The following is a 20,602-nucleotide window of genomic DNA, read 5'->3' as shown; positions in this document are numbered from 1 at the left end:
TCCTCCCACCGTGAGCCATGTATGGTGCCTCTCATCCAGGCTGATTTAGATTCTGTGTCACTGCCCTGGAAGAAGGGCCCAAGCCAGAGCCTGGGAGTCAGGGGCTCACAGGAGCCTTCTGAGTGGGAGAGCAAGTGAGAGCCTGACACCTTTACTGCCCACCTTTCACCCTAAGCAGTGAAGCTCACCCCTGCTCTTGCTCAAGGGAGTCACCCATTACTGAGTGAGTCAGGGTCACTCACTCAGTGACAGCTGTGGCTCGCCTTACATGAGCTAAATTGGGAGTTGGAATGTCACGCAGATGCCCCTTGTTCCCCACCCCCACGTTAAAGTTAATCTCTCTGGGGAGTGAGAGACAAACAGTGCTGCCCATAGAGTGAACAAGAGTCATTTGGGGAACAAAAGGAGAAATTTCCAGGGACAGAGTCATTCAGGGAGGGAAGGGTAGATAAAGCTACATGTGCCTGGCTGGGGTACAGAGCAAAGAATAGAGAGACAGAGAAGTGTCTGAAAACAGCTATCTAAGGACGAGGTGAATTGTTAGAGGAAGGGACAGGAGAGATAGCAGAGCTATTTCAAGAGTAAGCAACAGAAGGGAACATAAGAATCCACAGGCTGTCTGAAGTAAGCGAGGAAGGGTCCAGAGGCAGTGAGACAAGGCCAGGACCAGGGCCAAGGCCAGGATAGGCACAATCACTGAGGGGATGAACTTCACAGTGGGTTTCAAGCCGCTGCTAGGGGATGCACACAGCATGGACAACCTGGAGAAGCAGCTCATCTGCCCCATCTGCCTGGAGATGTTCTCCAAACCGGTGGTGATCTTGCCCTGCCAGCACAACCTGTGCCGCAAGTGTGCCAACGACGTCTTCCAGGTGGGCCAGGGGCGGGGGCAGGGCCAGGTAAAGCAGTGCAGACTTGTGGGGGACTTCTCATCAGGTCAGAGCTGAGACCCCGGAAGGTGATGGGCAGAGTATTCTATGAGGTGGGTGGTGGCTGTCCTGGTTGAAGAGCAGAAGAAGAGCCAGGGGTCCTAGCAGATCCCAAAGTAAGCATGAGTCAGCAGCTGCTCTGCAGGCTGGCAAGTACAGCCTGTGCATGGACAGCAGCTGGAATGCTGGTATCTACAGAGGAAAGAAGACCCGCATAGAGCTGGGAGGGAGGTGATCCTACATCAGACTGTACAACAGTCTATACTAGACTCTGCATCCTTGTTTGGAGTTTCGGGTTTCGAGAACAATACAGAAAATCTGGAGAAAATAGCAATGAGATAATGAAACATTAAAAAATGAACCCTGTGAGAAAAGTTCATGATGACAGTGAAACTATTTGTATTTAAGGCAAAGCTCAGCATATCCATCTTTTGGGGGCAGAGTTAGACAGTGGACAGGAGACTGGGAATTCTCCCCAACTAAAGCTCAGGCCTGTGCCCCGCTCCAGATTGGTCAATAAAGGGGCCTGCTGGTTAAAAAGGATTGAGGTCACTTCAGCAGAGAAGGCAGACATGAAATTTTACTTCTCAGAAATATAATGAGTTTGGGTTTATATGTGGTCGTGGGGCAAAGCATAGCTAATCAAATTCACAGATACCATTTTAGCTACTAGTTTCAAAAAGAAAAGCAGCATATCACAGAATGGTTTATTCCTGAGCTTGCTTTCTTGCCCTGTGCCACTGGTGTAGGCTCTAGTAATCTAGAAAAACTAGTAATATAGAAAATGGAACAAAGATCAGGGAGAGTGAGGGGAAAAGACACACACACACACACACACGCAAAGATCTTGCAAATGAAGTAAAAATTGACTAGACCAGAGCTGGCTGGCTTAGTATGCATGGGGCAATAAGGAACATCATGAACACATATTCTTCAGCTGTATCAGAAATTATGGGGAAATGTGTTGAACACAAGTGATTTTTAACTTAACCAAGAAAATATTTCCCTTTTAAGTTCTTTGTGGCAGCATGTTTGGGGGAAAATAATGGGCTAGCTAAGTCAGGCCATCCTCCAGCTGTGCCCTGTGACCCACACTTTGTCTCTCTACTGCCTGCCGTCTTCACTGAGTGCCCAGCCCCATAGTCTTTCCTGCCATCTTCACATCAGGGCCCATTCCCATCTCCTATTCCTCTATGTGTCCAAACCTGCCGTTATTTGGCTCCAGAGTATCTCAGAGCCAGTGATTTTCCCTTTCTGGAGGCCTAGACTGACTGCTATGCCTGCTTATTCCAGGCATCAAGTCATGTAGGAGAGACTATGCCTTGCCCTCCATCTTGGTTTTTCCCTTGGTCTGAGTAACTCTCTGAACATCCTGCAGGCTGAGATGCCTAGAAGGGAATGGCAAAATGAATTTGTAGTGAAACTTTTCTTTCATTAGAACCTGAAATATGTGAATGCAAATAGAAGTTTTGAAAGTGAAGGTAATGTGTCCTGTAAAAAAGTGGTCAGAATATTCAAATGCAAGGCACACAGTGTCATCGGGCAGAGGGATGCAGGGACAGGTCCTGAGTATGGAGGCTAGAAGATGTTTAAGTGACCTTCCTTGTTCAAGCCTGTCCTCTGTATCAAGGCACACAGTTTCGGCTCCTTGAAGCTCTGGAATACTGATCTGGGCCCAGAGAGACCTGGGAATGGGTTGGGTCAAGTACTGTGCAGAATATTTGAGAGATAACATGATTCCCAGGGATGGCTTGGGATGGTTCTGTGGATCTGGACTGGTGGGTATCTTTTAAAGTGCAGAGCACCTCTGGGCCCTCCAAGGAGAGAGGAGGGAACAGCTCATTCCCTTGCTGCTTTATTTGGGACGGCCTGGTGGGAGGCTGACCCAGTTCTTCAGCTGCGCTTATGTATATACATCTCAGTAAATCTCCCTCTGAAAGATGAGCATATTTAGTTTTTTCACACATTGCCTCCACATTTTGACAACTCTAGGCATAATCAGATAGTCTGTTTTCTAAGTATGGGGACAAGAATAGGACTTTTGGTTCCTCTATGTTAAAACCGCTTAGGAAGAATACCCTTAGGACATTGCCTAGAAAGTTAACAGGACTTATAAAAGTGACACCAGTATATTATACATATTTTTTTTCAACCAGTATAAAGTTTATATCAAGAAAAGTGAATCTTCACCTCGGGCACTGAATTCCCTTTTCCAGATAGAGGTAGCCATTGCCAACTTTCTTGGGTATCCTTCCAGAAATTTTCCATGGATAGATACGTGTGTGGGGTGTGTGTGTGTGTGTGTGTATATATAGTGTGTGTACATATATATATATGGTGTGTGTATATGTATATTTAAACTAGACTCCTTGCCCTACACCTGTCTTTGTTCGCTTACTCTCGCATGGTGGTTGTTCCATATTCACACATTCAGCTCTGTGTCTTCCTTTTTAAATGGCTATATAGTGTTCCATTGTTATGACTGGACTACAGTCTGTTTAATCAATCTTCTAAAACATTTAGGTGGTGTCCAGTGTTTTGCTGTCCTGAAGACTGCTGTGATGGACAACGAGAATTTTTGGGAACTGTGATTTTATAACATCAGGTTAACTAGAGAGCCAGGAAGCAAAATTTGAAAAGTTAAAACATTTAATTGAAAATGTTAAACAGTATTAAAGGTTTGGGAGGAAATCATTCATAATCCTACCTCTCCCAACACAGTTATTCTCATGTTTACATATTACTTTCAAGCCCTTGTCCCCATACATATTTTTACATAGTTGCCTTCACAATTTAACTGGTTTTCTTTAGAGCTGTAATACATCTCTCTCTGAATTTAAACAGAATAAAACACCACGTTAACCCCCTCTAATTTCTCCCTCCCTCTTTCCCCAGATTTGCGCCCACTCAGCTACCAAGCATTTTGACTAGAGGAAAGCTGTTGGTGTGGGAATTTGACACAAACATCTTCCCATGTGTTTCTGTATTTGTAAATTATATTCACTCCTAAACTACTTTAAAGCAAGCCTTCAGTTTATTTTTATACCTGCCCCCACTTCCCTGTGGGCACTTGTTTATGAGCTGCACCCTGTTGTAACTTAACAGATAACCAGAAGGCCTTGTAAAAAGGTTGTTTAGGAACAGCTTTTCTGGAGGGTGTCCATTTAAGGAGCCATTTACAGAGACAGGAATATCAAGAAAGGGGCCTCCTTCTCTAATAAAGGGCGGTCTGGGAAAGAGATGACCTCTTTCACTCCACTGCAAATTCCAGTTCTTTCTCAGTTAATTGTTAGGACCTGTTGTCATCAAGTACAGGCCTGCTAATGAAAATCCTGCACAGCCTGCCTCTTCGACCACTTCCACCTGCTATTCAGGGCACTGGGGCCTCCCCAGCCTGACCTTGGGCCAGTCGTCTTTGTGAGAAATTGGTTCATTGACATTTTGTGAATTGCATTAACCTTGAAGCAGGGTTAGGGATCTCGCTTACTTTAGGGAAGAAACTTGGCTTAGTGGGGAGCACAAACCTCGACTGAGACTTAGCATTCCTGGGGGCTAGTCCCACCAGTTTCTTCCTTAATTTGCCATGTGATGTAAATCAGGCTATTTCACCTCTTCAATCCTGTTTACACATATATAGATTAAAAGGATGTTTTAAACTTATCTTTAACATCCTTGTAATTCTGATTTCACAAATTCAAGAAATATTGTTACGGATTTCCATTTTTTAAGGGCCTTCCATTCTATTACTAGTGTCCTAGGTTGACTCACTCTTCTGCTTATCAGTCTTCCTTTCAGCCAGCCTCCTTTCATAAACCAGTCTCTTGTGCCAGTCTCTTTGCTAGGTTCTGTCAGGCAGAGCTAGCCCTCCACTCAAAATCCCTCTCCCACCCACAGCTCAGCTTTTACTGACACCTGGATTCCTCTAAGGCTCTTCAACTTTTCTCCAAATGTCTGGTCTTCTGACCACCATTTCTCCATGGTTTCTCCAGTATATTCTGATGGTCTGGCCCAGAGGACTGACATGGTCCACTATTCATCATTGGCCAGGCCATCAGGTTGGGGGAGATAGCCTCAACCCCCCTTGCATACTGGACTGGTATCCCCAATTAGCATCACTCTGGATAGCCAGGGAAGAGAGACAACATTCTGAGATAGGTATAGATTTGATGGAGTAACTGCATTCACAGTGCATCTTTCTAGATGGAACATTTCTATTAGATGCTATGGAACATTACAAAGGAAATAGAAGGCACCATACAGCCTAAAAGAGAGATAGCTTATGGCATGTATGCCGCATAAAAGCCTTGAACATAGCCTAGAGGTTAATTCCATTTATTTATTCCATTCCATTTTATCCTTCACAGTGAAGAAAAAACAGTTATTTCATGTCCAGTGGTTTTGTGTGGTCATATATTTTTAAGGTCTAGATTAGGATTGTTAATATTCCTTTTGCAGTGCTTTATAATTTATAGAGCACCTTCACATGCGTGATGCCATTTGAGTTAGAGAGAATGGATGTTATTTGCATTTTACAGGAGAGAACACAAGCAACAGGTTACAGTCACACAAACAAAGGGACAGAGTGGGAACATAAATCTAGGTGTTCTGTTTCCTAGAGTGATGGAATTTCCTCTACACATCACATCATTGGCACACAAAATTTTACTTTAAGGGGCTGCTTTCCTTATGTAAATGTAAGATTAAAAGGAAGAACAAAGACATTTATGTGTACAATACGCCCATCAGTTATTTCTTAGTCTTAAAATAAAAAGACAAACAGAAGCAGAAGATAGAATTTTGCTAATGGATATTAGTCAGCTGAGAGATCTTTAGTCCAATGTGGAGACTGTCAGCCATGGAGTATAGTAAGGAGGTTGCCATCTACACCTTACAGTATAAAATTCCCATTTGTGATGAGGCTAGCTAGGGACTTGCAATCAGGGCAAAAAGTAATCTTTTTGTACCATGGGCCCCTTTGTCAGTTTGTGAAGCCTATGGAGCCTTTCTAAGGCCAATATGTGTGTGGGTTTTTTAAGAACAACGTTTTTAAATGCATAAAATATACTACATACAATTATAAAGAACACCGATTGCGTTAGAACACAGCATGCCTTCTCAACAGGGGTGATATCAGCCCAAGTATATCTGTGGTATTAAAAAATTTTTATTGTGATTTAATTTTTATTTATTTTTTGCTTTCGTGTAAAATTTTTCCCCCAGCTTTATGAGGTATAATTGATAAAAATTATATGTATTTAAGATGGCCAATGTGATGATTTGATATATGTATCTACATTGTGAAATGATTACCACAATCAAGCTAGTTAACATATCCATCACCTCACATAGTTACCATTGTTTGTGTGTATGGTCTAATACTCTCTTAGCAAATGCCAGCTATACAATATAGTATTATTAACTATAGTCACCATGATGTACATTAGATCCCCAGAGCTTATTCATCTTATTACTGAAAGTTTGTGTCCTGTGACCAACATCTGCCCATTTCCCCCACCCCTAGCCCCTGGCAACCATCTTTCTACTTCCTGCTTCTCTGAGTTTGACCTTTTTAGATTTGTAGTATTAAAATTTAATGAGGAGGGGCCGGCCCCATGGCTTAGCAGTTAAGTGCGCGCGCTCCGATACCGGCAGGCCGGTTCGGATCCCAGGCGCGCACCGACGCACCGCTTCTCTGGCCATGCTGAGGCCACGTCCCACATACAGCAACTAGAAGGCTGTCCAACTATGACATACAACTATCTACTGGGGCTTTGGGGGGGAAAAAAAGGAGGAGGATTTGCAGTAGATGTTAGCTCAGAGCTAGTCTTCCTCAGCAAAAAGAGGAAGATTAGCATGGATGTTAGCTCAGGGCTGATCTTCCTCACGAAAAAAACAAAAACAAAAAAATTTAATGAGGAGGTGGGCTGGCCCGGTGGCTTAACGGTTAAGTGCGCGTGTTCCGCTACTGGCGGCCCGGGTTCGGATCCCGGGCGCGCACCAACGCACCGCTTCTCTGGCTATGCTGAGGCTGCGTCCCACATACAGCAACTAGAAGGAAGTGCAGCTATGACATACAACTATCTACTGGGGCTTTAGGGGAAAAAAAAAAAAGGGAGGAAGATTGGCAATAGGTGTTAGCTTAGAGCCGGTCTTCCTCAGCAAAAAGAGGAGGATTAGCATGGATGTTAGCTCAGGGCTGATCTTCCTCACCAAAAAAAATTTAATGAGGAGGGGATGGCGATCAGGGAAAAGATGTCTAAAAAGTCTCCTGGAAGGGGCAGTAATTAAAAAAAGCTTGAGAAACACTGGAATATAACTACCAAAATAATTAGAACATGTTTGATAGAGTAATATGTGTTTCTTAACACGTTAAATAATGAGATTGGGCGGTGGGCCTAACAGCTACTATAGTTTAGAAGTAGTGATAAGTGCAAATTCTTTTTGGAGATTGGATCAACAACTGTAATGTGATATGAAAATATCTGTGATTTCTGTTGGTGACAAAGTCACAGATACTACTAAAACTACTGTTGTTTGTTGCCTACCTTCAAAATTGAGGGAAATGCCCAATTTCTGCTAGAGGTTAATGAAAATGAAGATGTAGTTTTTTTTCCCATCCAGGTTCAAAGACCCCCTGAATTCTAGTCGTGGATCTTTAGGGGGCTGTGGTCTCCAGCTTAAGTACTCCTGCATTACGGGCACCAGCGTCTCCCCAAGCATCCAGGCTTGAAATGCCAGAATTGTCTTTGACTCCTTCCTCTCCCCACAGCCCTCCCACATCCAAGTGATTGGCCGGTGCTGCTGATTCCCCTCTGGCATCTCATCTCTCCAGGACTGCTGCCACTGAGGGCTGCCCCGTGACTGGCGACTGGCGTTGACTTTCACATGTGCTTGCCAGCTGATCTGTGCCTTTAGCCTGTCCCTCCCCTCCCATGTATCCAAATTACCTTTGTTAGGTTAATATTCACTCTTATTTTCTCTCCCAGTTTAGAAATCTTGTCTACAAAATTAAGTTCAGACCTTACCCTTGGATTCAAAGCCCTCCATGATTTTACCACAATTAAAAAAAAAAAACCCTTCAGGGTAAAACCCATCTTTCTAGCTTTCCTCTATGCTTCTTTTGTCTATAACCTAAACTCCTATAGTTTCTCTCATCTCCTGAAACTCTTTCCTACCTCCCTTCTCCTGCTACCTGTCTACCCTGTCTTCAAATGGTATCTTCTTAAACATCCCCTCATTTGAACTAATGTATTTCTTTACGGTTCTCCTAAGTGGTGTTTTGTCTTGTTGGCTCTTATGGCACTCTAGCGCCCCTTTTTTATTCACGTCAGGACTGAGCATTGCATTTTTAAACAGTGAAGTTTTTTTTCAGACCCCAAAGTCCTTGTACAAAATTTGGAAATTATTAAAAAAAAAAAAAAAAAAAAAGGGAGGCCGGCCCAGTGGCGTAGTAGGTAAGTTCAGCATGCTCTACTTTGGCGGCCCAGGTTCACAAGTTCAGATCCCAGGCGTGGACCTACACCACTCATCAAGCCATGCTGTGGTGGCGACCTACATACAAAATAGAGGAAGGTTGGCACAGATGTTAGCTCAGGGACAATCTTCCTCAAGCAAAAAGAGGAAATTGGCAACAGATGTTAGCTCAGGGCCAATCTTGCTCACCAAAAAAAAAAAAAAAAAAAACCCATAAAGAATCACTCAAGGACAATTATTGCAAACATGTTTTATTTTTTATTTTATGCATATTATAAAGTAATTCATGGTCTATACAGAGAAACTTGGGAAATGTAGATGAATACAAAGAAGAAATTTTAAAAATCACCTGTAAATCTTATCACCCATTTCAAAATTGGGATCCTACTGTCTATCAAGATTTATATCCTGCATTTTCATCTAAAATCATAACATGAGTATCCCCCCATGTTATTAAGAACTCTGTTAAAGATAGTTGCATAATAATTCTATTAATAACTCATTAATCTTTCCTCTACTGTTAAATAACCAGCATGTTTCTTATCTGAAAAAGCAATTTTATTGTTTATTCTGATTGTAAGAATAATACAATGTATTATATAAAACTAAAACCTCATAGATAATACAAATTTTAAAGTGTATAAACCCATCTAAACACACAGGGCTATTTCAGAGGAGATGGGATTTCAGGAACTGCTTACATCAGACAGGAAGAGGGCGCTCCAGTGACAGCTAGGGAGAGGCACAAATGGAAGTGAGATACTGGATCACAAAGTTAGAGAGGAAGAAGGTGCCTACATGATATGAGAGGAGAAGGTTGTTATAAAAACCACCAGCTCCCCCCCCCCCCATCTCACAGGCAAATACACACTGGTCAGTGTATCTGAAATTCTTACCATAATTATATCCATTGAGGCTCATTGCTCAGAGACTGTCAGCCCTTGAAATGACCTAGTGCTAAGTACAAATCCTTCTTTTTAGATCTGAGGAAGTTGGAGCCCTGAGGGAAATTATTTTCCTAAAGTCATAAATGGCAAATCCAAACCGTATCTTCAGGTCAATGCTACTTTCCCCATATCATGCTGCATTAAATGCCCTCTGTTAAAATATAGAGATGTTACCAAGAAGGGATAACAGTTTTATCCACATATCCAGTACAGATGACTTTCTCAAAGTAGCCACCCAGCATTTGCAAAAGGTTTGGGACATAAGATGGACAAGTTTTGTGGTTTGTTTGTTTTGCTGAGGAAGATTTGCCCTGAGCTACCATCTTTGCCAGTCTTCCTCTATTTTGTTTGTGGGTCGCGACCACAGCATGGCCAATAAGTGTTGTAGATCCGTGCTGAGAACCAAACCGTGGCCACTGAAGCGGAGCATGCAGAACTTAACCACTAGGCCACAGGGCAGCCCTCAGACAAGTTTTGATAAGAGGAGGGAGTCAGGAAAGGGTTAGAGCAAACTTCCCAAACTTCATTCTCATTTCAACTTCCTGATTTTTGCTGTAGCTGTGTCCCACCTGTACTATGATTGCATATTTCTATTTAAAAGGACTCACCTTTAAAGCTTAAGTATTTACTTTATCCTCATTCTTTTTTTTTAAAATAATTTTATTTATTTATTTTTCCCCCAAAGCCCCAGTAGATAGTTGCATGTCACAGTTGCACATCCTTCCAGCTGCTGTATGTGGGATGCAGCCCCAGCATGGTGGGAGAAGCGGTGTGCCGGTGCGTGCCCAGGATCTGAACCCGGGCCACCAGCAGCGGAGCGCGCGCACTCAACCACCAAGCCACGGGGCCAGCCCACTTTATTCTCATTCAAAGTGTTAAAATCCATGAAAAATCACCATTTTTACAGGCTGGTTATTTTTTCTAATATGCATGAAAGTAAACACATAAAAATTTTAAATGTCCATCCTCATACCTCCTAAAATCTTCATGCTTGTCATCAGTATGTATGCCATATTTTGAGAATCACTGAATTAGCATGTGGGTAGCACAGTGAGATGGCTCAGCAACATAAGCATTGTGCCATGAGGACCCTGGAAACTCCAAAATATAAACTTTACTATTTTATTACTAGTCAAACTTAGCCTAGTGCTAAAGAGTACGTGTGTGTGTGTGTGTGTGTGTGTGTGTGTGTGTGTGTGGAGTTGGGTGGGGGGAAACATTGCTGAAGCAATCACAGAAAGGAAGGGATGTCCTGGAGGTTAAGAGGAAAGCCAGCCAGAGGTAGGATGTGGCAGGAGGACTTGAGCTTTGGAAGACGGAGGGGACTATGGGACCAAGGCAGGAATGGAAAAGCTCTGCTCAGTTGTGGTGTCTGCTTCAGGGAGCAGCACCAGCACTTAACCAAATTGTGAAGAGGCAGAGGCACAACCCTTCCCCGGCACCTGCCCTGTGTGCTCTCCAGTTCTCAAGAAAGGTGTTCTTAAAAGATTTAGGGTGGACAGCCTGAGGATTGATCGCCTCTCAGACCCCTGAGTCCTGGGAGAATGGTAGTGATTAGCCAATGGAATGAGCTGCTAAAGAAATTTCTCTGGCAAGTGGGGAAGTGGTGAAGAGGTACTGTGCCTCCCCAGTCCACCTCAGGTCAATCCCTGAGGTCCATCCTAACTGTAGGGAGTCTGAAGTAGGACCCATGGCTAAGACATCCCAACAAGACCTGGTTACTTTTTTTTTTTTAACTTTTTTTCTTTTGTTACTATTGTGGTAAAATACATGTAATATGGGGGATGGCCCGGTGGTGTAGTGGTTAAGTTCACACGCTGCACTTCCCGGCCCAGGGTTTGCAGGTTTGGATCCCGGGCGTGGACCTATGCACTGCTCATCAAACCATGCTGGGGCGGCGTTCCACATATAAAATAGGGGAAGGTGGGCACAGATGTTAGCTCAGGGCTAATCTTCCTCAGCAAAAAAAAAAAAAAGGAAGATTGGCAATGGATGTTAGCTCAGGGCTAATTTTCCTCAGCAAAAAAAGGAGGATTGGCAATGAATGTTAGCTCAGGGCCAATCTTCCTCACCAAAAAACAAAACAAAACATAAATTTACCATCTTAACCATTCTTAATTGTGCAGTTCAGTGGTGTTAAGAACATTCACATTGCTGTGCAACCATCACCACTGTCCATCTCCAGAACTTTTCATCTTCCCAAACTGAAACTCTGTATCTATTAAATAATAACTCCCCGTTCCCCCTCGTCCCAGACCCTGGCAACCACCATTCTACTTTCTATCTCTATGAATTTGACTATTCCAGGGACCTCATATAAGAGGGATCACACAATATTTGTCCTTTTGTGTCAGGCTTATTTCACTTATGGCTAATGTCTTCATTATGTTGCAGCACGTAGTCCCAATTACTTTTATCTCTGTTATTTTCTACTACGATCTATGTGACTTTTATCAGTATCATAGATTTTACTTCCTAGTAAGTCAAATGTGAATTTTGTTTCTGTGTTGATAATATATTTTACTTGATTTCTTTCCTTAATTCTACCAGCTCACGTTTATTCTCCAGCTTTCATCACTTATATCTCTTCTTTAATCAAACAGACTATGTTTTCTTTATTTCCTTAAAAATGTCAGATTGAAATTGTATTATTTCTTCGAGCAATTCTTCTAAAGGGCATTCTTCATCTGTTCTTTGCTTGTCATGCTTCCTTTTTCCTATTCTTTTGGTATTATCTTGGCTTGCATCTCCTGTTGGATCCCTTTTGCTCATCACTCCTCTTTGAATAGGATAGTTTTATCTGGGGTGGAGGGTGAATTCTGTACTAAACCCTCTGTCTACCTTGGCTTTCTTCCACTGTTCTCTTACATGTGAACTGGCTAGCTGGATGTTGTCATTGGTTTGCAATCTCTGTTTAGTCCTTTGGGTTCTTTGGTGAATAGAGGGGCATGACCTGGATTAGTAGGCAGTTGAGTGTCTCAGTTTGGTTATGTTGCCTCAGAATATTTTTCACACAGAATCTGATGAATTATTTACCCTTGAGGCATGTGTAGATCCATGGAAGGAAGTCTTCCCTGAGATTTGAGCTATTTACTTTCCTTTTCACAGACCAGCAGGACATTCTGGTTGTGAGCTGGGCCCTTATAGCATTGCATGGTACACAGGGTTTTGATTTGATGGGTCATCTGTTATTTATCTTTGCTCAAACAACTTCAGTCCACAGTTGCACAGTTGATTTTTAGGCTGTTGTTTCTTTCCTTTGTGAAGAGTTGATGTTTGGCCCTTCATGACTCTTTTACTAAAATCTGTTTTACCTGAAACTCAGAGAAATAAATCTTAGCTCTGGACATCACCCTTCAATTGGCCTAAGTTTTATTGTATCTGACAATGTGGTATATTGATTTTTAGGACAGACTCTGGAGTCAGAGTCCCTGAGTTCAAATATTGGCTCTGCCACCTATTATCTGATGACCAGGTGCAATTTATTTAACTTCTCTGGGCTATAATTTCCTATCTTTGAAATGGACTAATAGTAGTAGCTACTTCATAGAGTTAATATGAGGATTAAATGAGTTAATACAAATAAAAGGACTTAGAGCAAAGCCTGGCGTAAAGTGCTCATAGATGTTAGCCATTGTCATTATATTTCTTGTAGTCTGAGTTAGGGGGAAAATGTTCATCTCCTCTACGATCTTTACAAGAAATTCTTGAGGATTAAATTCAATAATGTCTGGAAAGCCCATAGCACAGAGCTTGACACACAATAGGCCCTTAACACATGTGTTGAATGTTAAATAACGAGTATAGAGGAAGGGTGCACTGAAGAAGGGAGGTGGAGGGGAGATGCTACCCAGGAGTTTGTCTTTGCTCTGGGTTAAGGTTTTAGAATATGCCCCTTTCCTCCCATTCAGACGTTTACTGAGCACCTTTCTATGCTTGCCACCAGCAATCAAAGAGAAGTAAGATCCCTCCATGAGCTTGCAGGCTTAGAGTTCTCCCAGGACCCCCTTACTCACTTGGATTCCAAATATTGAAAGGTAATTGTATTAAGCAAACAAAAGCCCGGTGATCTTACACTTTAACCCATTCCCTAAACTAAACTCAACAATATTCTTAACAATGCTAGTTACTGAGAAGGACAAATACACAAACACAGCCTTGGATAATCTCAAACTAATCCATTCCAGCTTTATGATGAGGTAAAGTGTTTACTTCTTATAATTCTCAAGAAATCCCCCCAAAATGTGATATTTGTGATACATGCCAGTAACTCTCCTCAAGACAGGCTGCCCACTTCACAATGGGGCCACATTTCCTGCCTTGCCTACATCTCTTGCTACCGAAGGATCAAACAAGACCGTGGACTTTGACGCCCTCTATGTGTTATAGGGGCTGCTGCACACACATACGGGTCCTGGTAATGTATAGCATAAGGATTTGGAGAATTTTATAGAACCCAATTGCAGAAAATACATCTAAATATACACAAAGTCACAGGTGACTGTTCTCTCCATTACTGTCTAGGAGTGCATGGTCTTCAAGCCAGTTAGGATTAGGTCCCGCTGTAAGTGACAGAAAACCCAAAATAACAATGGCTTAAAGAAGGTAAAAATTTGTTTTTCCTCTCAAGTGAAAGTCTGAATAGACAGTCCAGGACTGTGTCATCAGACACAGTCTGATCGCTCATCAGACACAGCGCTCTTTTTATCTTGTTGCCAGTCTCAACACATGGCAACCTCATGGCTCAAGATGGCTATTTCAGCTAAAGCCATTCCATCTTCATTCCAGCCAGCAGGAAGGAGAAAAGAGGAGGAATAGGGCATGCCCCTCCCACTAAAGATACTTACTAGAAATTGTACAAAACATTTCTATGTACATTCCATTGTCCAGAATGCAGTCAACTGGCCACATCCATCTGGCAAGGAGGCTTGGACACATGGTCTTTACTCCATGTTTCTTGCTAAAAACTCAGGCACTCTATCGGCTGCTCTCCACAAACTGACTCTTTTCTTTTCTCCAGCCTTCTCTGCTCATAGTTTCTGACCCCTCACACTTTGAACTTCCACTTGCACAAGACTTTGGGTCGCTACAGTGTCAGCTCTTAGCCCAACTCCACAGGTCTTTTCAGTTCCAAAGCCGCACATGGTCTAGCCACCTCAGCCTCTGTGTCTCAATTCCAAGTTCCTAGAGAGAAAATGTAATTGGTTTTGTTGGGTCAGGCGATCACCTCCTCAATTCTGAAACAGTTATCTCTGACCTGGGGTTTTGCAGATGGCAGGGCTCTCCCTTTTAGGATGAGATGGAGCAAGTTCTCTAAACGGTGTAAGTGGGAGGAAGAGATGAGCATCTCTGGTAAGTTCTCCTTCTGAGCTTACCCTACCATAACACCCAGCCGACTGGATGTAGTGGTCAGTTTGCTTGTCCTTAGGGCAGGGATGCATTTGTTCATAGCTTATCCCCAGAGCCCAGTAATTACCTGGCACACTCGGTATTGGTTGTAGAATGAATAGTCCAATCTAGTCCTTAATTTTAAAGGGTTAATGCTTGCCCAAATTTACATAGTAGAACAGTGTCGGGGGCAGCACAAGAACCCAAGACTCCTGATTTTCAGTCCCTGGAGTGATTTCCCTGAATTACCCGGCTGGATGTGGCTTGTCTGCCCCATTGTTCAGCACTTGTCTCTGCTTGTGCCCCTACCCAGGGCTGCAGAGAATCTTCCCTAGATGTGACCCATGAGAGCTGCAGGCTGGAGGGCATTGGCTGTATCATGCAGAGTCCATTTCCTACCTAAGCCTTCCTGCCAAGATCAATGTCTCCCCACAACTCCAAGATGTCCCTTTGGGGAGATCCTGTCCTGACTAAGCCTTGACCAAAGCTAGGCTCTGGATGCAGGACACTCAAGGAGGTGGGCTGAGTAATGAGGCAAAGGTGGGAAACAAGATCTCCATGGCCACCCACCCTGAGCTGCTCTCAGAAGAAGGCCCAGCCATAGAAAAGAGCTGATGCCTCCCCCTCCACCATTCTCATGCTCCCTAGCCTCCGTTACCTTCCCCTTGCCTCCTCCCAGTTCCTTCATGCCTCACTGTGCCTGTTCTCTCACGCTACCTGTCCCCACAGGCTTCGAACCCTCTGTGGCAATCCCGGGGCTCCACCACTGTGTCTTCAGGAGGCCGTTTCCGCTGCCCATCTTGCAGGCATGAAGTTGTCCTGGACCGACATGGTGTCTACGGACTGCAGAGAAACCTGCTAGTGGAGAACATTATCGACATTTATAAGCAGGAGTCTTCCCGGTGAGCTGTCAGGGCCTCTTGTCTTTCTAAAGGGTGGAGCCTGGAACACAGTGGGGGAACCCATCAGGGCCAGAAGGGAGAGGCTGAAACAATCAGCCTGCCCCTTCAGTTTAGAGATAAGAAGATTAGACCCAAAGATGGGGAGGCACTTGTCCCAGGTCACCCAGCTCAGGTGATCTCTGATTCCTGGTCAATGCTTCACCTTCACTCTCTCCCCCTGGGGAGGGGCTGGCAGTCCATCAGCAAGGTCCTTGCCAACCCTCCATGACTTCCTGCCCTGTGGGATTTCCCTGCCTCCTGGAATAGAGACTATTCTTGGATCTAAGATTCTTCTACCCCTTAGCTCTTTCTATTCCTCAAATGAAGAGCACTGTGGAAGTCACTCACCTGCCCAGCCACAGCACCAGCTGCAGGGGCAGAGAAGGTGGTGGTGGTGGTGGTTGGTGGAGGCTGAAGAGAAGGTGTTCATGGGGCCCCCCCAACTCTGCAGGCCCACCTTCCCCTGGCCTGGACCCTGACCCTCCTGCCACCCTGCCCACTCCCTTCCAGGCCACTACACTCCAAGGCTGAGCAGCACCTCATGTGCGAGGAGCATGAAGATGAGAAGATCAATATCTACTGCTTGAGCTGTGAAGTGCCCACCTGCTCTCTCTGCAAGGTCTTCGGAGCCCACAAGGACTGTGAGGTGGCCCCATTGCCCACCATTTACAAACGCCAGAAGGTATCAAGCAGCAGAAGGAGCAGGCATGTGGGGGTAGGGACATAGGACAGGGTCTCAAACTCAGCCTCTTACTCCACTTGGTTTTAAAGGCAGGCAGATCAGAGCTAAAGTCCTAGCTCTATGCGTGACTCAGTGTGTGACCTTGGGTAAATCACTTGACCTCTCTGGTGCTCACTTTCCTTACTTGTAAAATGAGGAAGAAAATGCCTGCTTCTCAGAGTTGTAAGGATAAAATGAGACAGTGGATGCAAGCAGAGACTTCAGTGTGGTGGACTAGATACTGTCAAGGCCCTCTCCCTATCACACAACTAGATTCTCCATAAAACATAATTTAAAAATGATATTGGAAGGCACAAAGGAAGTAAAGGAAATCTCCAAGTAGGAGTGGGGTGGGGAGAGGAGGAGCGAGGAATGAGCTGAAAAGAGAACCCTGAGTGGTAAGCACAGAAAAGGCAGGATTTCCCAGAGGGCAGATGCTGGCAGTATTACTGGGCTAAAGAGATGAGACTATGCCTCCAAACCCCTAAAAGGTGTGGGACCTGCAGTGAAGACCTCCAAGAATCTCAGGTTAAACTGGGATCCCAGGAACTAAAGTTGTCAGTTGTGCCACCTGCCTTTTGACAAAAGCAAATGCAAATTCTGCCTGGAGGAAAAAACCCCTCAATTTAGGCCTTTGGATTTTCCTTAGATTAAGAACAAAAACAAATTAGCTCGCAGTAGAAGATACACAAAGAAATGTACCCCATGAGTGACATCAGCAGAAACAAAAATTATAGATTTAGACCTCTGAGGAATTCAGATATTGGAATTATTAAAGAATAGAAAGTCACTGTGTATAAAATGCTCTAAAAAAATGACAAAGTTTTTATAAAAAGCAATAATAGATGATCAAAAATGGAGATTTGACAAAGAGCCAGATAGAGCTTTTAGAAATGAAAATATAAGTGTTGAAATAAAACATTCAAAAGATGAATTAAATTAGAGATTTCTCTGAAGAGAGAATTAGTGAACAGGAAGAGGGAACTGAAAAAATAGCCTAGAATGCAGCACTGCAAGATGAGAAGGTCTAACATATATCTAATTGGAGTCACAGAATGAGAGAATAAAGAGAATGGAGAAGAGGCAATATTATCCTCACAGATAATCATGAAGAATTTTTCAGAATTGATGGAAGATATGAATCTACAGATAAAGCATTTAGCCCAGTGCCTGGCATTGGGTGGATGTTTGGTGAATGTCTCTTCCTTTCTCATTTGGTGGTGGAGGACTTCCTCTCCACCTCCTTCTAGAATCCATAGACTGTGCTTCCATGCTTCTTGGGTGGTTCCAAGCCCTCTAGATCTCTGGAATAGCTGCCCTGAAGATGGCCTGATGGTGGAGTGGAGGGAGCAGTCCTCTCCTCAGCAGCTCTGGCTGGGATGGGAGGGGTGCAGTGCTAGACCAGGTCCTCCAGCCCTAAGTGCTGGCCTGTGTGTGTGGCAGAGTGAGCTCAGTGATGGCATCGCGATGCTGGTGGCGGGCAATGATCGTGTGCAAGCAGTGATCACACAGATGGAGGAAGTGTGCCAGACCATCGAGGTGAGTCTGGCATGGGAGGGAGGGAAAGTTTCTGGGCTTCTGGAAGTAGAGCACAAGTAGTGGGATGTGCTTTGCCAGGCTGCAGGTTTGAATCCCAGATCTTCCCCTCACTAGCTCTGTGACTTTGGTTCAGTTACTTAACTTCTCTGTGCTTTGGTTTATTTGCTTTTAATTACATAAAATAATGATAATGAGAATGATATGGTGGCTACCTCATTGGATCTTTTTGAGAATTAAATGAGATAGTTACAAGTAAAAACAAGGGCCAGAGATATAGACAGCACTTATGAAGCTACTTTAAAATATCATGTTATTTGCAAAGAGAGTAGATCTTAAAAGTTCTCATCACAAGAAAAAGAAGTTTTATAACTGTGTATGGTGATGGATGTTAACTAGACATATTGTAGTGATCATTTCACAATATATACAAATATTGAATCATTACATTGTACATCTGAAACTAATATATTGTTATATGTCACTTATACCTCAATAAAAATAATATTGTGTTATTGTTATTACTGAAAAGCTCTGGGAATCAGCAGCCCTTGGCTGGAGTTCTGGCTCTGCCACTAACTTGTGGTATAATTGACAGGTCACTTTTCTTCTTGGCTCTCTGTGACTTCCATTTAGTGGGGAGGAGGACAAGTAACCGGGTGCTCCCTCAACTATATGAGGTTTGGTCCTTGCTCCCGTCTTTCAGGACAACAGCCGGAGGCAGAAGCAGTTGCTAAACCAGAGGTTCGAGGCCCTGTGCGCGGTGCTGGAAGAGCGTAAGGGTGAGCTGCTGCAGGCGCTGGCCAGGGAGCAGGAGGAAAAGCTGCAGCGCGTCAGGAGCCTCATTCGCCAATACGGAGACCACTTGGAGGCCTCATCTAAGCTCGTGGAGTCAGCCATCCAGTCCATGGAGGAGCCGCAGATGGCGCTCTACCTGCAGGTGGGCCCTGGGGGAGAGTGGCAGGCTGCATAGTGGCTGGAGTAGGGGCCTGGGCACCTGGAGATCTGGGTACAGATCTTATCTCTGGTACCTACTTGCCCCAGGACTTTGGGTCAAGTCACCCTCTCTGAGTCCCTTTTCTCCTTAAGGAATTGGGGTATGCATCCCCACCTCCTGCGCAGGACTGTGGTGGGCGTCAGAAATGAGACTTTGCCAGAGGTTGACACAGTGCTTACTCTCACCCTCCTTTCTTCCCTGCAGCAGGCCAAGGAGCTGATCAATAAGTGAGTAGGCGGAGCGGGAAGGGAAAGGAAGGGGCCGCGGGGCTCCACTGCCATGGGGTGGGGGGGGAGGGTGTTGGGGCGTGTCCAGATGAGCCGCTGCCACCGCCGCAGGGTCGGGACAATGTCGAAGGTGGAGTTGGCTGGACGGCCGGAGCCGGGCTATGAAAGCATGGAGCAATTCACCGTGAGCGTGGAGCACGTGGCCGAAATGCTGAGGACCATCGACTTCCAGCCGGGTGAGGGAGCAAGGATGGGAGGGGCCGGCAGGCCGTTGGGACTGGGCGTCCAGACCCTCGGGTAGGGGCCAGGCGGGGCATGACGGCCAGAGAAGCAGAGACTCCAGCTCAGGAGGCCTTCCTTCGGCCCAGGCGCTTCCAGGGAGGAAGAGGATGAAGAGGTGGCGTTGGACGGGGAAGAGGGCAGCGCAGGGCCTGAGGAAGAGCGGCCAGATCGGCCGGAAGGTGAGTGTGGCCTGAGGGGCATGGCGGGGACTGGCTGGTACTCTCCTGTCCCCCCCTCGGTGAATTGTCCTCCCTGCTGCAGCAGGGACCGCTTGTAGCCCTCACTCCTTTTAAGTGCTTGCCAACTCCCAGCGGGAGAGGAGCGCCCCCTAGCGCGCGTGCAGAAGACATTGTCTTGCCCACCAGCCATTCCTCTGGGGCTTTGGAAAACCAGGCTGGGTGGGAAAGTGAAGGAAAAAATCCACGCAGCTGGACAAAGGGGGTGAGCTGGGTTCGGAGTTACTTATTCCTTTGAGCGCCCGCCCACCGAGCTTTCTTTCCCAGGCACAGGCCCGCACTGACCCGCTCCCGGAGCCCGCGCACCCAGGGCAGGTCGCTCGCTTCGCGGAGGATCTGCGCAGGGACCACCGCGCCACTCAGCTCGGCGCCCCGCGCGGGGAGGGGCTCAATAAAGGGCTAATGCGTCCCGATCGCAGCTCCTTTCACTGCTCGCTCGCTCAGCCTCTGCTTAGAGGCGACTCCATCACCATCCCGCGCTTCTCCGGATCTGGGACTATTTCGGGGGGCGGAAGTGGAATGAACCCCAGGTGGCCACCTCCTTGATATCAGGCACGGATTCGCAAGCCCAGTGCCAAGGGAAAAGGGTCGGGATGGTGCAGCGGCACCAGGACTTGAGTTCCTGGGGGACTTGAAGACAATGGGGACCACAGGACCCTGGCTGAAAGCCGTTTCGCGGAGCCCTCCTGCAGCACCTGGTTCCCTCCAGCCGGCCTGGGAGGCCCCACTTTCCCACAGGTTCCCACCCTGCCGGGGTTCCCCGCGCCCCCAAAACAGAGGCAAAGGCTCTTCAGCACTTTTATTAAAAACTAGTAAGGCGGAGAGTGCTGAGGGTATCCCTGGGCGGTTCTAGCGCAGCGGGACTGGGTCAGTTCCGGTCACGCACGTCCCGGCCCGGGGGTGGGCAATGGAGGTCGAAGTTTTC

At 45.4% G+C, this 20,602-nt stretch overlaps 1 protein-coding gene across 1 annotated transcript; it reads left to right on the top strand.

The window, feature by feature from the left end:
* Positions 1–214: 214 nt before the first annotated feature.
* On the top strand, positions 215–20,080 carry TRIM54 (tripartite motif containing 54). The gene is made up of 9 exons (XM_058550675.1): positions 215–872; positions 15,467–15,639; positions 16,189–16,360; positions 17,843–17,938; positions 18,642–18,875; positions 19,137–19,159; positions 19,271–19,395; positions 19,528–19,620; positions 19,945–20,080. Exons 1-9 carry the CDS (start codon positions 705–707, stop codon positions 19,959–19,961), a joined length of 1,101 nt encoding a protein of 366 aa, XP_058406658.1. The 5' UTR covers positions 215–704; the 3' UTR covers positions 19,962–20,080.
* The last annotated feature ends 522 nt before the right edge of the window (positions 20,081–20,602 follow it).

This window comes from Diceros bicornis, chromosome 12 (genome assembly GCF_020826845.1).
Source record: "Diceros bicornis minor isolate mBicDic1 chromosome 12, mDicBic1.mat.cur, whole genome shotgun sequence".
Lineage (NCBI taxonomy): Eukaryota > Metazoa > Chordata > Mammalia > Perissodactyla > Rhinocerotidae > Diceros > Diceros bicornis.
The sequence above is the reverse complement of the archived record's forward strand: the minus strand, read 5'-3'. Positions and strand labels throughout refer to the sequence as shown.

Bases quoted from the DNA above. Each gene is read 5' to 3' on its own strand.
- TRIM54 (XM_058550675.1), top strand. From the start codon at position 705: ATGAACTTCACAGTGGGTTTCAAGCCGCTGCTAGGGGATGCACACAGC. The intron at 15,640-16,188 runs GTGAGCTGTCAG...ACTCCCTTCCAG, and splicing joins TATAAGCAGGAGTCTTCCCG to GCCACTACACTCCAAGGCTG. The intron at 17,939-18,641 runs GTGAGTCTGGCA...CCCGTCTTTCAG, and splicing joins AAGTGTGCCAGACCATCGAG to GACAACAGCCGGAGGCAGAA.